Source organism: Poromitra crassiceps (genome assembly GCF_964638095.1).
Source record: "Poromitra crassiceps genome assembly, chromosome: 6".
Lineage (NCBI taxonomy): Eukaryota > Metazoa > Chordata > Actinopteri > Beryciformes > Melamphaidae > Poromitra > Poromitra crassiceps.
This window is the reverse complement of record NC_139627.1, coordinates 4,676,700-4,692,958: the sequence shown is the minus strand read 5'-3', so window position 1 is coordinate 4,692,958 and position 16,259 is coordinate 4,676,700. Positions and strand designations below refer to the sequence as shown.

The window sequence follows — 16,259 nt, the reverse complement described above, 5'->3', positions numbered from 1 at the left end:
TATGTGCTTGATAAAGTTGATAATAAAGTTGTTAATAATGAAGTTGTCTGACTGTGTGTATGTCTGTGTATCTTCTATGCACGCCCACACTGCAGCACGGATTGGGCTGAAAATTTCATGGGCAGGTTGGAAACTCCTGGAACCACCTGGAAAGTTGTGAGTCCATTTAATCCCAAAACTTAAAAAGTATGCCGTGACGCTGCCTCTTTAAGAGATCCATTCTTCTAATGGCAGACCGGATGCATTGCGGCTACTTTGTAGAGACCGTAGTATGGGAAGCTTCATTTTGAGTAGAAGCCGCCGTCATGCTTCCTGGAGTAGCCTCTGTTTGTAGAGGCATTGTGATGAGAATCTGGGGGGGGGGGGGGGACGACGACATTGTATTAGTATTGGGACACAGCTTGTGCAGATTCCAGATTTGTTCCGAAATATTAGGCCTAGGTTTGTTTTGGCACTTTAACACACACACACACACATTATCATAGCTAACGGAACTTTACCTATGGTTCCCTTAATGCTGTAAATGGAGCATTTCTGAGAGTTGACCCACACTCTGATCTCTTTCTCCAGCTCATTTTGTGTGCCATCTTGCTTTTCGTACGTCTTCAGTGTCCGCCTGTATAAAGTAATTATTGACAGTTTAAATGTGTTGATTCATGGGGGGGGGGGGGGTTACATTACAATGCGACTCCCTCCAGAGACCCAGCACCCACCCCTGGTCCTCAGAGACGTTCTCCCTCTGGTATAAAGTCTGGTTCTTGTTCCTCAGGAACTCTTTGTGTTGATCGTAGATGGATTTCAGATGGAAGTCCAGGCTGTCGTTTGGAGTCTGGGGTGGAGAAAAGAGCGTGGCATTAGATGTAGCCTACTGAGGGTGTGATTCTCTTGAGATGCTCTGACTCCTGATGAAAGTGACATCACCTCTTGGTCATAATGCATGACACTGCGGCGGGTGCTGGACACAGTTGCCGTGTCATGGAGGCGACTCCACGGCTCCTCAGTTTGGGCGATGTGAGTCGGTTTATCATATGGCTTTTTCTAATCGGGGAGAACAAATTAATGTAGTCACAAAATATGATATACACACATTTTGATCGCACGATTGGTTACATTATAAATGATTAAGACCTGTGCTAAATTTAATTTAAATATTTGCAGATGAATTTCAGGTAGCAGCATTTTTCCAAAGTGGATATAATTGTTTTACAATCTACTGAATGCATAACTATTAGATAACAAGGTTAACCTTAAACTCACAAAATATATTGTACGGTACATGGACATTCTACATGTAAAAATACATCTCACATTATTCTTCAGAATATAGGCCTATTTAGAAATGTGTGTCAGTATACAGAACTGGACCAAAAAAAAACTTCTACTAGATGTCTATCCAAATTGTATTTTGGGTGGCCATGTCATACTTGCAAAAACAGGCAAAAAAAATTGAATGTCCACTAGCCTATTGGAATAAAGATGATCTACATATGCAAATAGGCTATTTGTAAATTTTTATGTATTTTGAAACAGCTAGGCTATTTTTGCAGATAGCTACACTACACTCAAACACGGCTATCAAACAAGGCTCACCTGCTGCTGCTTGAACCCGGTGAAAGAATAGTAGTTCTCCAGTCTTGGGAAGGGAAATGGATCACGCTTTGACATTTTTAAGTCAACGCGAAGTCTTTTGTGTAGGACTATTTCTGTGGCGGCTGCTCCTGGGATGTTTACAACCTGGTTTCTAAGCAACCAGGAACTTCCGGTAAGTACTTTCAAAATAAAACAAGTAGGAGTAGACACAACACAACAAGAAGGTCAAGTATAAATTGGAAGCTGTTGTAGAAAATGAAAAAATGTTACAGCCTAAAACTACACAAAGACTCGATCACAAAAGACAAACCAGACACTGCGGGGGGGATACAAGTACATCTAAGCCTACAACTGTTCCTAAAGGCTCCACCCCTGTCAGCCAACCTACCTACTTTTTACCCATCAGGACTCTAAGCCTATATCATCGGGCAGGGGGACAAGCAATGGAAATCAGTCCTGTGACTGTAATTGTCGTGCATTTACATTTTTTTTTAAATGTTCATTAATGTACACCTGTCCCCTATCGAACAAAGAAATGAAATTGAAATTGAATTGAAAATTGAAATAGTCAACTCTGTGGTTGCAAATCAACCCAAATGGGTTTTCACTTTGCATGACGACTGAACTGCTAAAAAGTGTATTTGCTTTCCAACATGTACTATAGAAGAAGCCTGTTTGAATAAACAAACAGCATTCTGGGTTTACATAGCCTAGAACAGGTTTTCAAAGTGGGACGCGGGCGCCACAGGGGGTTCCAAACAGTTTCAGGGAAGGCTCAGTGAGGGGAGGTGAAAAAATATTCCATTAGTTAGGCTATTACTTCACATATAGAATAGTCTAAATGTGTGTCTGTGTGAATGCCAGAGTCAGAAACAACAGAGTCTGCCTTCAGACAGATCTTTATGTCAGAAGTCAAACAGCTATCTTGGCTCAATTATTGAGTGTCTATTTGGGATCAAATAACATAATCATACTCCCATAGGCATCTAGGAATTGAGCGAAACTAAGCAAGTAGCCTAAACGGGGGTGGCGCGGGCGGGGGGGGGGGGGGGGGGGGTGGTGGTGGCCTATAAGCTTAAAGTGATCATTCAATCTGATTAAAACCAGACACAACATCCAGTCACCTCCCTGTATTCCTCTCAGTAAAGCTCCCCTCCTCCTCCTCCTCCTCCTCAGCAGCTCCACCTGCGGCTCAGGTGTTCCAGGCAGCAGAGCAGCAGTCTGGAGAGGCAACGATGCAGCGAGGCCCGATCCACCTGAGCCACTTTCTGTGGCTCCTTTTTGTTCCAGCTTCTGCGGATTTGCCCATGTGCAAAGAGGTGAGGACATTAACGCTGCTCTCCTTGTTGCGTTCGCCTGATTTGTCTATTACCTTGTTTATAACCAAGTTAATATATCACTCGTAAGCATGGAGTATAAAGTTTCAGACTCATTTTCAAGTTGCATAGATGTTCCATCAGGCCAACTACTGTGCTAGAACTTTATAGACGCTGGCTTGCTGTGCAGTTTAGAATGGAAAATACGTTAAAAAAATACATTAAAATATCAAGAGCTGAGACGTAGGAGTGAGGATAAGCCTGATGTGCTGTCTGGAAAAGAATCATAATGTAGGCATTAGGCAAAGATTATGTTTATTGTAAACGGCATTTATGACTATTTTGGAAGACAACTGACATAAACATCCTTCAAGTACCAATGAATGCAATGAAACTTGTCTGCTGCTTGCCATTTGCTTCACGTCCAAAATAAGCCATTCATATTTTTACTGTAGGAAGCACAAATAGTTTTGTTCAAATTTGTATCACCTGAAGATATCTTCTTGATCCTCTCTGCTCTTTAAGCACATATACAATAGCTAGGATTGGCCTCCCTCAGTTAAGTGTTAAAGTGTGTGAAGTGAACATATGTTAGCCTAGCTGGTATCTGTTTGAAGCATTACATCCTTCATTTAGCTGTGCTTAATGTAATTCATAGGAGGAGATTTTTAAATGTATGTATAGTGGATCGACACACAAGGTTTTATCCTTAATGCCTAATGTAGACATGGCCTATTGCAACTACAACTATTAATCATGTCGTGCTTCAAACAGATACCGGCTAGGCTAACATACTCACGTCTTCACGGTCACGTGCTTGTGTTTTACCAGACCAAACACCATCAGCAAGTCTGCCGGCCTCTCCTCTGACCCACATTAAAACGTCTAAATATTTGCATAACCGCAGCGCCATTTGATATCATAGTACTAAAACATTTTCTTATCGGGTACACTCTGAAAAGTTAGCTGGCAGTATGTCATAAAAGATGTCATAGTGAGTGCCTTATCTAACTGGCATGCTGTGAAAGCGTATAGCAGCCGTTAGAGACAAGTTACCCTCGAGAGACCTGTAAGCCTTTCGTTTCAAGGTGAGTGAGCTTAGAGTGTGATTTGAGTCAGCGGCTGTTTTTTTTCACCGGGTGAAGCTGTTTTCGGACATTTGACCATGAGACACACCGGGCACAATGTCCCGTTGCCTTGGTGTCCTCCTCCTCATGTTTGTATAGAGGATGAGGCCCGGAGCCGCCGTCTCCGATTCGATGCATTTTTACATGAAATCCTCGAAACGCGCCCAGACCCATGTTCATCTGATACCCCCCGACCACGGCTAACGTAGCAGCACTAATTAAAAACACAAGCTCACAGGAGCAGTTACTGCTGCCTGTGTTTTGTTAACTATTAATCCCATGTCGGCTTCAGTCTGCCAAGTGACCTTCTTGGGCCCATACCAATGAGCGAATGTTAAGAGTATCCTCTCTCTACCTACTCCCTCACTATTCAGGGATTGTTTCACCACAAGGGTTAAGATGAGCAAGATAAGCATCCAATAATGCTGCGCCCCCCAAATGGCATTGTTACGGGTGGGACAGCTGGAACATGTGTGAACTCCTGCTGTGTCTGTGGAGCAGCAACAACTCTCAAATTAAATGTTTACAGAAGGATTGGACTCATCAGCATCCCCCCCCCCCCCCCCCCCCCCCCTTAGCAAAGTCAATAAACCCTGGAGGGTTTTGGTCTTAGTGGTAAAGAGTTGTCGCACATCCTTGATGAGGGAGATTACGACAACAGGTGAGACAGCCTCCTGGGCAAATATTAGAATAGCCCCGGCTTGTATTTGGAAAGGAGGCTGGCCTGGTTTAGTGAGAAATTCCCACAGGTATAAAACAATCCACTGATGTATGTTGTAGATAGATAGATAGATAGATAAATAGATAGATAGATATATTTTATTTCTGTGTCATGCACCATATTCATGGTGCCCAACCCGTGTGGGCTTACAAGACACAAATCATTCAAGTTCAACAATACAAACAAATTAACAAACAAGCCACAAAAAGCTCAAACATAAACAAGACAAGACCGAGTTGTATATTCAGATGAACAACTTCTCCATTCTGAGTTTCCAAGCACTCCCAATAAATAAGCCAAAGTGAAGACTGCATCTCTGAATAGCCATTCCAACTTAGCATCATCTCCTGACCAAAATAGTTCAGGTTTCTTATTTTGCATTAACTGAAATAGAGACAATCTTGGTTCCTCATATAGCGCACAAGGAAACAAAAAATGAAATTCATCTTCCACAACACCTAATTCACATAGGTGTTGTAAAAGTAAGAACCCAACTTGTACACTTTGCCGTCATATGTCTGTTGACTTGCATCCTTTATGTCTTCTAACAGAGCGCCGGTGGATTTGAAAGAAAGCTTCTGCCTTGTTGACTTTTCGTTGAACGTTATCACGCCGTGTGTGAAACCCCCCATCTGTTCTCTCCTCGCAGTCAGATTACCACTTTGAGTACACAGAGTGTGACGTGCTCGGCTCACGATGGAGAGTGGCTGTTCCCAACAAAGCCAACACATGCACAGGCCTCCCAGATCCAGTCAAAGGCACTCAGTGCAGTGAGTGTCCATACTTATTTCATATAGCCACGCCCTCAATGCATAATCAATGTTAGCCATATTGTTAGATTTTAATCACTATCTGTTTCATGCACATCTCCATGCCTTTCAACTCTGCTCTTCTCTCCCTTTGCACTTCTGTATTGCTTCCTATAGCTTTCTCTTGTAGTGAAGGGGAGTTTCTTGATATGAGGTCCCAGGAGTGTCAGAAGTGCGCAGCTGGCACCTACTCCCTGGGGACCGGTGTGGCCTTTGATGAGTGGGGGGGCCTGCCGACTGGCTTTGTCACCCACGGCGTGGACTTCGGTGGCGGGGAAGCCCACACAAACTGCTCCAAGTTAGTCCGCCTCACACATCTATTTTTATGAATGAATAGCTTTTGATAGTTTTCACACAACACACTGATATAAGCCCAGCCTATTCTCTCAATTTCATAAATGTCGTCAAACTGATGTTTGCTGCCGATGTTTTTCTAGCTCGACCTGGGTACCAAAGGACGATTTCATAGCCTCCAACACAGACGAGTGCACCGCAACCCTGTCCTACGCTGTGAACCTGAAGAAATCCGGAACTGTGTCCTTTGAATATTCATACCCGGACAACAATATCTACTTTGAGTTCTTTGTAAGTGTTTCACAGTGGCCCTGTTGTAAGGTGCTTATGGGGTTAATATTTAGTGACATGGGACTCCTTTTCTCCCTCCCAGGTCCAGAACGACCAGTGCCAGTCTACAGACTCTGACACCCGGTGGATGAAGATGTCAGAGAGTGACTGGAGCCACTACAACGTACGTCTTGACTGTAGCTTTAAGCACAAAGCGCTTCATCACACCCGTTGGCATGTGGCCTGACATTTGTTGGATAATTTGGACGTGTACAGACTTTTTAATCTCTCTGCCTCTCGCTATCTCTTTCCGTCTCATTTTCAACTTGACTTCTCTGTGCAGGCACAGCTGAACAAAGGCACCAATGTGCTGTACTGGAGAACCACTACATACACTATGCTGGACAGTGTCGTCAAACCTGTGCTGTTAAGAAACATTGCCATCTCAGGTAAAATCAAAAAGTCAACTTTTCATATCTCAATGTTGTATTAATCTAGGATCATTGGTGTCTGAATTATTACTCTTAAATCACCTCTTAGGAGCAATAACGAGTTGCACATGAGACAAATTTACATCGGCATTAAATATAAGTGCTTGAGACTAATAATAAAAAAATTAATCTATCTGATTTGTAGATGGCTGCACAGACAAATTGCTGATAGATTTCTGAGATGTTTCTCTTGAATGATCCACTCGAGACTTAGATGCATGTTAATACACAAGAGCTAAATGACAGCATGATATGAGAAAAAGTCAATCCAAGGCTTGTTTCTCAGCTGCCAAATTTCAGAAGTTTGAGAAAATGCTCAAAATCTCAGGCTGATGTTAAATAAAACTCATCTGTGTGAAGAAGTAGAGGAGATCTCAATTAGGACATTGCTTTCCGCTGGGCTATTTTCTATAGTGTGCTTTGCCCAACTGGCTTTTTCCCCCTTTTCAGTCCGTTATTAGTTATAGATCAGACGATTCAAATTGCTCAGGCCTGGAATTCACTGTGAGTGAAAACGTTGCTTGAAGTAGCAGTTCTTAACGTCTGCACTTTGTTCTGTTAATGATTAGTATGTTTATTGATGGTTTTCATCCAGGGGTTGCCTACACGTCAGAGTGTTTCCACTGTAAGCCCGGCACCTACAGTGCAAAACCAGGATCAGCCCGCTGCACCTCCTGCCCTGCCGACTCCTTCTCCAATAAGGGAGCCACTGTCTGCCAGCAGTGTGAAAAAGACAAATACGCAGGTTTGAATTGCTAATACTTTATCCACAAAGATCAATCATATCACTGACCAGGCTGACTGTTTCTGTTTCTTTTCTTTGATTTTGTCTAAACTCTTGTGGATATGCTTAAACTTATAATCATTTAGTACAAAAGAAAACTAACTAATGCTACTTATTCCTTCAAGTATTGACAAATGCTGCGTATTCCTTTTAAAAGGTATTTTTTTGTATATTTTATTTCAAAGTTTTCAATGTAGACAAGAAAAAAACACATAATGCAACTCATTCCCACTAAAGACAAGAAAGAAAGAAAAAACAGTAATAGAAAATAATAATAGAAAAAAAAAGTCAAGAAGTACAATGAGATATCTCAACCATATTTGGTAGATGTTGTTATTGACATAGTGGAACCAGTTTAGAAGTCATAGCAAGTCCACAGTTGGTAGGGGTCATATTTTCATGTTACTCAATAAAAGGTTGCCAGATACTTAGGACTACATCAAATCTGTTTTTCAGAACATACATGATTTTCTCTAAAGCAATACAATTAGTCATCTCTGTTATCCATTTTGTAATCTGATTTCCAGGTTAGGGCTTTTAAAAGGTCTTCGTTGATGTAGGCTGTGTTGCACAGTTCAGTTCACTACTGTTGACAAAATGTACTATTATTGTAAGTCGCTTTTGAAAAAAAGCATCTGCTAAATAATGTAATGTACATCACGCGTTTTCATGTCACCACACAGAGGCAAGGCAATCTACATGCAAATATCGACTGGTTGAGTGCATACAAAGTGTGTGGGGGGCTTTTGTGGTATCAGTGGATCTTAATGTGAGCTGTGTTTACCCTCGTATAACTGCCGGCTGTTCCCCCTGACTTGGCTTCTGTTTTTCCAGAGGCGGCTTCGGGCAACTGTAAAGCAAGACCCGCGTGTACAATCAGTGACTACTTCTACACCCACACGCCATGTAACTCTGAGGGAAAGGTAATGTGGGAAAAGCAAACGGCATGATTGTGGAGGTATAGCATTCACGGAAGTTCAGTTCAGTCCGCAGCCATCTGGCGCAACTATTAGGTTTCCCTAAATATCAATTATCCGGGCTGATTCTGTTCACCACAGAGCCATTGGCAGAATCTTTCATGTATTCATGTCTCTGTTGTTTTGTTTCTCAGACTCAGCTCATGTACAAATGGATTGAGCCTAAGATCTGCAGTGAGAGTGTTGAAGGAGCAGTGAAGCTGCCGGCGTCCGGGGAGAGGCAGACTTGTCCTCCGTGTAACCCGGGATTCTTTGTCACCAACTCCTCCACCTGCAAACCCTGCGCCGGCGGGTTCTACTCCAATGGAACAGGTGCAGATCCAGGACACAATGTGCTCATCTTCACTCAAATATCTATATTATATCTATTAAATATCTATTATATATTATTTAGCTTGACCGTTATACTCTGACACAAGAACACATTGCATTCGCAGCCTGCACCAAGTGTCCTGTTGGCACGGAGCCAGAGGTGGGCTTTGAGTACAAGTGGTGGAACACGATGCCGCCCAACATGAAGAGCTGGGTGTCCGGTCGAGAATACAGCGACTCCGACGACCGCACCACAGGTGAGACGTCTGGCTACGTGGATTTTGTGGATATTATATGTGATATCGGAAGAGTTTTGAAGAGCAGCTGAAAGTTCTAATCTATTTGTGAATGTAGCCAACCTAACAAACTTTTTTAATTTTGACCGGATTATTGATTTGCCGGTTACCAAATATTATAAACTTAGTCTTACTTTAGTTTGATGACAACTTGTCAATATCGAAAACACATCTTCAAGACTTTCACTTCCCTTTGCACTGTCCTCAGAAGCTGTTCCAAACTTTTCCCAGAGCAGGTGGTGCAGGAGCGGAGAGGTGTTTGTGTGCATTGCTGGTATAGTATGCTGTAAGTAATGTATGTTATTATTTTTATTTTTTTATGACAGCATGGGAAGTGGCTGGAGAGTATATCTACACTGTCTCTGGTGAGCAGGACTACATGATGCTTTCACTCAATGTCTCTGGATACAGGTGAGGTGGAGCAAGACACAACAATTACACAAAAAGTCTCTCCATATTAGTGTATCTCCCATAACTTCCAGCTGGTATGTGATGTTACACCTGCAAGAGAGCTTTCATGAAACGCAATCTGTCTCCCAAGGCTGCCTCAGTCCATGGCCAAAAACAGCGACGAGAGGAGTGAACTATCTCGGATCACCTTCGTCTTTGAGACCAAGTGTACTGCTGATTGTGCGCTTTACTTCATGGCGGTGAGGGCAAACATCACAACAAATGTCTTCAGGGTGTGAAGATAATACACAACAATAAACAAGTTGAATTGACGCGAGTGTGAATATCTGAAGCGAGTGTGTTCCTCCGCAGGGGAACAATCAGTGGAACACAGATGTGGTGGAGCAGTGGAGCGGCATCAACACCAAGCAGTCCTACTCCTACCTGATCCAGAACAACTACACCACCAGCTTCACCTGGACTTTTAAGCGCACAGGGCAACATACCACGGTGAGACAGAATCACATGCCCCAAATATCACTGTTGAACTACAGTATATGACAACACCATAATTAACCTGAAAACAAAGCAGAGACACATTTAAAGATTCAGTGTATTGATTTCAGCTCAGTTAGGGTTTGATATTGATGTCTTGACATGAAGAAATAAACAGCTCACACACAGGGCTCCAACGTACAATTATTTATTTGTTAATTTCATGATTTGTTTATTATCAGCATCAGCATCTGCCCTTTTTGGTTTGGATGTGTGTGCATACTCCAGTGTTGTAACTTCAGCACCCAGCAGCAATGGAGATGTTTACAATTAGCTGGCTGGTTATTGATTGACAGAATATGGGGCACCTCATTATCTATGCATACTATTGACCAATCAGAGCATTCATTAAAACGTGGGTGCAGGGGACATCATTTACACCAGGAAGTAGATTGGAATTCTAAATCTATGTTCTGTTGACAACCAAAGGGAGGGAAAAAATATATAATAATTTGGGGAAGTTTACATTTACATGTTCGTTAAATGATACCATGACACTGAGAAATGCAACTGTCATTGCACTGGATCTTTAAGAAAAACATGTGTCACATCACATTGCATTCTGAAAGGAAATAACTGACTGTTCCACTGTGTGTGAGTGGCAGAGCTGTTGCTTGGTAACGAGCGCTTCCCTTTCTCCTTCTCCAGGAGAGAACGTACAGTTCTGATGTCGCCAAGATCTACTCCGTCCATATCAGCAATGTGATTGGCGGTGTGGCCTCTGAGTGCCGGCACTGTGCGCTGGTGTCTGGCAAGACCGGCTCCGCCTGTGTCCCCTGCCCGGCGGGACACTACATGGTCAGCGGCACCGGAGTGTGCCGGAGATGCCCGCCAAACAGCTTCATCAGGGCCCAGCAGCCTGTCGGAGAGGAGGCCTGTGTTCAGTGTGGGCCCAACACAAAGAGGAACAAGGTAAGGAGAAGCTCAACTCAAACTTCACTGATTTTTTTGGGGAACAATCCTGGCTCTGTTTCAACAGCAAATACATCAAATTAAGAAATTAAGGAAGTATGATGCTCTCAAAATGACATTTAATGGGGGGCTTTCAGATGTCAGTACAGCAACTTCATGTACACATATCTATATCTTTTATATATCCATATCTACATGAATAGCTATAACTATATTATATATATATATATATATATATATATATATATATATATATATATATATATATATATATATATATGAGCTGTACAAATGCAAACAATGAAATGTATATCCTCAGTAAAAAACAAACAATTTATATATATATAACATTTCTTTTTTTTTTTACTGAGGATATACATTTCATTGTTTGCATTTGTACAGCTCATCTACTGAGTGTGACATCTAGTCATGAGCCAGCCTGATGTCTCTGGTAATATATACAGTATATCTATTCATATTACAGCTGATTTTCTTCTCGCCCTGCAGGCCCACTCAGCTTGCCTCAGTGACTGCGTGTTGGACGTGCAGAGCAGCGGAGGAGCGCTGCTGCACTACGACTTCTCTCCGCTGGCCAACGCCACCGCTTTCCAGAGCAGCCCGCGCTTCACCAACAGAGGCCTGCGCTACTTCCACCGCTTCAGTGTGGCTCTGTGTGGGAAAGAGGTGAGGCCTTCACTGTGGAATCAAAATCAATCAATCAATCAATCAATCAATCAATCAATCAATAAAACAAAACATCTTACTGTTTATGGGAAAATAAATCCATGTATGGCGATAAATGATAGAATTAATTAATGGATGGAAAATAAATGTCCTTGTTTTATTCTATCTATCAATCAGTAATATGTCAGGATTGGGATTCCGTCCTGACACCCTGTGTTTGTCTTGCAGAGCAGAGCGATGGCCACCTGTGTGGACAATGTGACAGAGAGCGGGCGGGTGGTCAAGGCTTACGTGTGCCAGTCCACAGTGGTTCCCTCTGACATCCGGGACCAGAACATCGTCTCCTCCCAGCCCTTCGTCATCGGTGACACGCTCATTGGTACGGGCTGAATGCTGCTGCATCCACTACTGCAAACAATCGTCTTGGTTTGAATTTCAGCAAACCAATAAACTACTAATTGATTGGCTCTTTTAAAACAGAGCCCAAAACTTTTCTCTCTACAGAGAGGAATTTTCTGTTATCTGATTTTTTTTAAATCATTTCCCCACTGATTTTTACCCCAATTAGTAATTTGCAATTTACTTAAAGCATGTTATATAAAATGTATTACCGTACTATTAATATTAGGGTATTATTACTACTAGTTAGTGATGCAGCTTTCATTGCTATTGCTACTACATGGGTTAGCATCTGTTGTAAAAGTCTGACAAAGTGTGTGGTCAACTGAACTGACTGAATTACATGTTTCAACTGACAATTGTGCGTTCGATTTGTGTGCATGAAACTACATGAGGTTACAATGTGTCATTCTCGTATAGAGTAAGTCTACAATGAATCTTCTGATTGTGTCTGCAGGTGTAACCACTGATAAAACCCTGAGTAACATCTCCTCTCTGGAATCAGCATTCCCCACTTTGTCCAGCCTGCCAGATGTCATATTCTACTACAGGTGACTTAAATCATGTTTCATTTATTTTAATTCATTCATTTTCAGCCATATATATTCAACTGTAGCTATTTGATGCTGGAAGTGTATTGTTTAATTCTGAAATTATTAGGGGTGTCACGATACACTCAGTTCACGATACGATACACGATATTGGGTTCATGATAACGATACGATACGATATATATATATTTTTTTGCGATCAATTTGTAAGTTGAGGGGGCATCCTCAACTTACTGTCTGTAACGTCCCTCGTCTGTTCAAACAAAGCAATGAAAAGGAGAGCGAGCATGCAATCAGATGCAGATCAGTGCCACCATGTTCAGCTTATTTTTCTCGCGATATGAGATTTCATCTCAACGGTACATATTGTCACGTTTTGATATCGCGATATATCGTGAGACGATATATTGTGACATCCCTAGAAATTATATAAATGCAAAAGTAAAAATGACCTTTAATTTAAATTGAAATATACCAAATGGTTGAAGTTGACACCTTTACATTCCACCTCATGTGTGCAGGTCCAGTGAGACGACGCAGGCGTGTAAAGATGGCAGGTCGACCACCATCAGACTGAGATGTGATCCCACAGTGACGGCGAAAGACTACATCACCTTGCCAAGGTACCTGACAATGTGACTGCTCTGAACTTCTGACCTCTGAAGTCCTCCACACGTTTGGTTTGGCACACACACACACACACACACACACACATACTGACCTCTCTGACTCTGAACTGTGGACAAACTGACCTCTTGGGGATAATTTATGGAACTACAACTACTGTCTAAAGTCTGGGTGGACCGGTTTCAGGCTCCTGTATGGAAGAGGATTAGAGCCAGATGTGAAAAATGTGTTTTGAGTTTTTCCGAATAAATTCAGAATTCTGAGATTGAAGTCATAATTCTGAGGGGGGGGGGGGGGGGGGGGGGGGGGGGGGGGACAGAATCCCAGAATTCTGAGTTTATATTCTGGGAATAAAGTCAAAACAGAATTCTGGCGTTATTCTCGGAATTCTGACTTTAATCTCAGAATTTAAGAATTCTGAGAATGTGCACTATAATCTTGCAATTCTCACTTTATTCTCAGAATTCGGAGATAAATCTATATATCTTCCGTATTTCTGACTTGTCTTGCCTCTGCTGTGCCTTTTCATCCACAGTAAATGTTCAGAGGGGACCTGTGACGGATGCTCCTTCCACTTCCTGTGGCAGAGCCAACATGCGTGTCCACTCTGCACCAAAGACCACTACAGAGAGATCGTCAGTGCATGCGTCCAAGGAATACAGGTTTGCACAGGCATGGACATATCGCAAATAAATTATGAAATGCTACGTCACAGAAGCAAATCACATTGAATGTATGTGCGTTCCAGAGAACCACCTATGTATGGCAGCAGCCCCTGCAGTGTCACGGTGGGGAGACTCTACCGGCGCAAAAAGTCAGCGCTTGTGTGACTCTGGATTTCTGGCTCAAGTTTGGCGTTTCCACGGGAACCATCGCTGCTGTGCTGCTCATCACCATCAGCTGCTATTTCTGGAAGAAGACACGCAAGTAAAGACCTCTGAGCTGTGCCTCTGCTGTTTAGTGCTGGTTGTTGAACCACTGATACACATAGTTTTTTGTAACAAAGTTTTCTCTCTCCCCCCATTAGAGGGATGTAGGTACCTTGACAATAACATAAAGTTAATAATATAATCCCGGTTTTATGAATAAGGTGAGTGAGGTTCCTACAGGGACAGACCCCTCTGGACCTCTGAAAGAAGCACAATTTTTATTTCTACACCAATATCCTCATATTGGGGTCGGAATAGTAAATTTTTTCTCCCTCCTAGGGGCATATATATATATATATATATAGGGGAGGTGGGGCAGGATATCACCATTCTGAGTCTTCTTCTTCTCACCCACCTTGGCAAGAAGTATTGTCTGGGGAGAACCTCACTCACCGTATTCATAAAACTATGGGATGTGGGAGCTCCTGTGTGCCTCCTGCACCTGGTTTTAACTTTTTATTGCTGGATGTGCGTGCCTTTTTGTACCTTGTAGCTCCTTTAGTATGCCAGACAGCTCATCGCTCTGAGGGTGGGGCTAGCGCCCCTAGTGGCGGAGGGAGAAAATTGTTATTCCTCCCACCCCTAAGAGGATATCTTGGTGTCGAAGTAAAAATAGTGCATCTGTCAGGGGTCCAGAGGGGTCTGTCCCCCATAGTGAGAACCTAACAATCCTTATGATAATAAAACATCAGATATTTGCAAAAAAGAAAAAGACAAGAATCAACTTAGGTTATTTAATAATTTAACAGTTTTATCCCCAGTAAGTATATGTTGTACACTGTGTATGCTGTAGTTTCCATTTACATCAAAGATTAAATTGTTATGTGTTATTATAGTACTAACAAAAATTAAAGCTAAAAGCTATGAGTGTGAAACTGTGTCAGAGTCCTACAGGTTGTTACAGATGAGCATCCTCTGTCCTCAGGCTGCAGTATAAATACTCCAAGTTGATCATGACCTCTGGGGGTAAAGAGTGCGAGCTTCCTGCTGCAGACAGCTGTGCAATCATGGAGGGAGAAGATGCAGAGGACGACCTCATCTACCTCACCAAGAAATCCTTCTTCACCAAAATCAAGTCCTTCTCAAGAGAGGTCAGTAGCCACATCCCATTCCACTAAAATAGCTCATGTTGAGAAGACACTCAAGGCATCTATTCATGCTAGATGTTACCAATGTGTTTTCAGAGGACATCGGATGGATTTGACTCGGTTCCGCTGAAGTCTTCATCCTCAAGCCTGCCCAGAGACGACTATGACTCAGATGACTCTTGAATTAGAGACGGAACAGATCCTCCTATCAAATCCTTTTACCAAAGCCCAGAGGAAGTGTTACAAGATGAAACGCCGGTGCATCTGATGGATGATCTCCAGTGGGTCAAAGAAAATGCAAGCAACAGAAAACCATTCGTTTTTTTTTTTTTAAATCAGAGATATCTTGTGAATGCATTTTATTTATTACACATTTATTACAAAAGATATACATTGAGGTTGATATACATTGAGATTTTTAAAATAATTTCAAGAGAGAAGTTTTTATTTAGTTTAATTTGTCATATGTTAGGTTATCAAAACAAATACTAAAATACAAAGTCTCCATATTGGGGATATTTTTAAAAATTATCTTAGAATCATAGAGAAACTGTTGACATTTTACTTGAGAGTAAAGCTATTAGTTATTTTGTATTATTTGTTTTGTAGCTGTGTGAACTTGTGTAAATTTTACTGAGTGTGTATGTGTCATACTGCATTGTTGTTTTTTTATTTAAATTCAGCCATCCTATTGTTATTATGTTGTATTTGCTATGAATGTTTATGAATGTTATGTTAAACAAAAACTTTGATAACCTATTCTACTGCACCAAAGATTAAGGTATAATCTTCCTTTATTATGAAATAAAGACTTTCTCTACAAGAAAATAAAATCACGTGAGACCTGTAATGCTGCCTTCAGGTGCTCCTCATAAGCTCCTTCTTCAAAGTTGGCAATCAGTCATAAATATGACTTGACTTGATGTAGCCTGATATCAGACTGAATTGTTAACTCGTTACACTCCACTTCGATCTTCTAGAAGCAGCCAAAACTCAACTCAGTAGAGTGGGCGGATTCGAAGGTCTGTGCTTTCAAGTGCTCTTTATCAAAATCTCTAAGAAAGATTTTTGGTGGCAGTTTTAAAAACTAGGAATTGAGCGTGCATAAAAATGAAGTGGAAGGAACAGCTACTTTGT

At 41.8% G+C, this 16,259-nt stretch overlaps 2 protein-coding genes across 2 annotated transcripts; one reads left to right on the top strand and one right to left on the bottom strand.

Moving 5' to 3' along the window:
• The first annotated feature begins 71 nt into the window (after positions 1–71).
• Positions 72–15,947, top strand: elapor1 (endosome-lysosome associated apoptosis and autophagy regulator 1). The gene is made up of 23 exons (XM_083638856.1): positions 72–156; positions 2,767–2,909; positions 5,404–5,524; positions 5,681–5,861; positions 6,001–6,148; positions 6,231–6,311; positions 6,471–6,576; positions 7,214–7,363; positions 8,237–8,325; positions 8,514–8,691; positions 8,817–8,948; positions 9,314–9,398; positions 9,529–9,637; positions 9,750–9,887; positions 10,581–10,844; positions 11,352–11,528; positions 11,757–11,907; positions 12,385–12,478; positions 13,000–13,101; positions 13,641–13,767; positions 13,854–14,032; positions 14,960–15,125; positions 15,219–15,947. The coding sequence occupies exons 2-23, from the start codon at positions 2,826–2,828 to the stop codon at positions 15,303–15,305; spliced, it is 2,949 nt and encodes a 982-aa protein (XP_083494982.1). The 5' UTR covers positions 72–156; positions 2,767–2,825; the 3' UTR covers positions 15,306–15,947.
• On the bottom strand, positions 282–1,665 carry cfap276 (cilia and flagella associated protein 276; the record flags this gene model as incomplete). The annotated part of the gene is made up of 5 exons (XM_083639263.1): positions 282–352; positions 501–616; positions 714–829; positions 922–1,038; positions 1,591–1,665. The coding sequence occupies 5 exons, from the start codon at positions 1,663–1,665 to the stop codon at positions 282–284; spliced, it is 495 nt and encodes a 164-aa protein (XP_083495389.1).
• Positions 15,948–16,259: the final 312 nt, after the last annotated feature.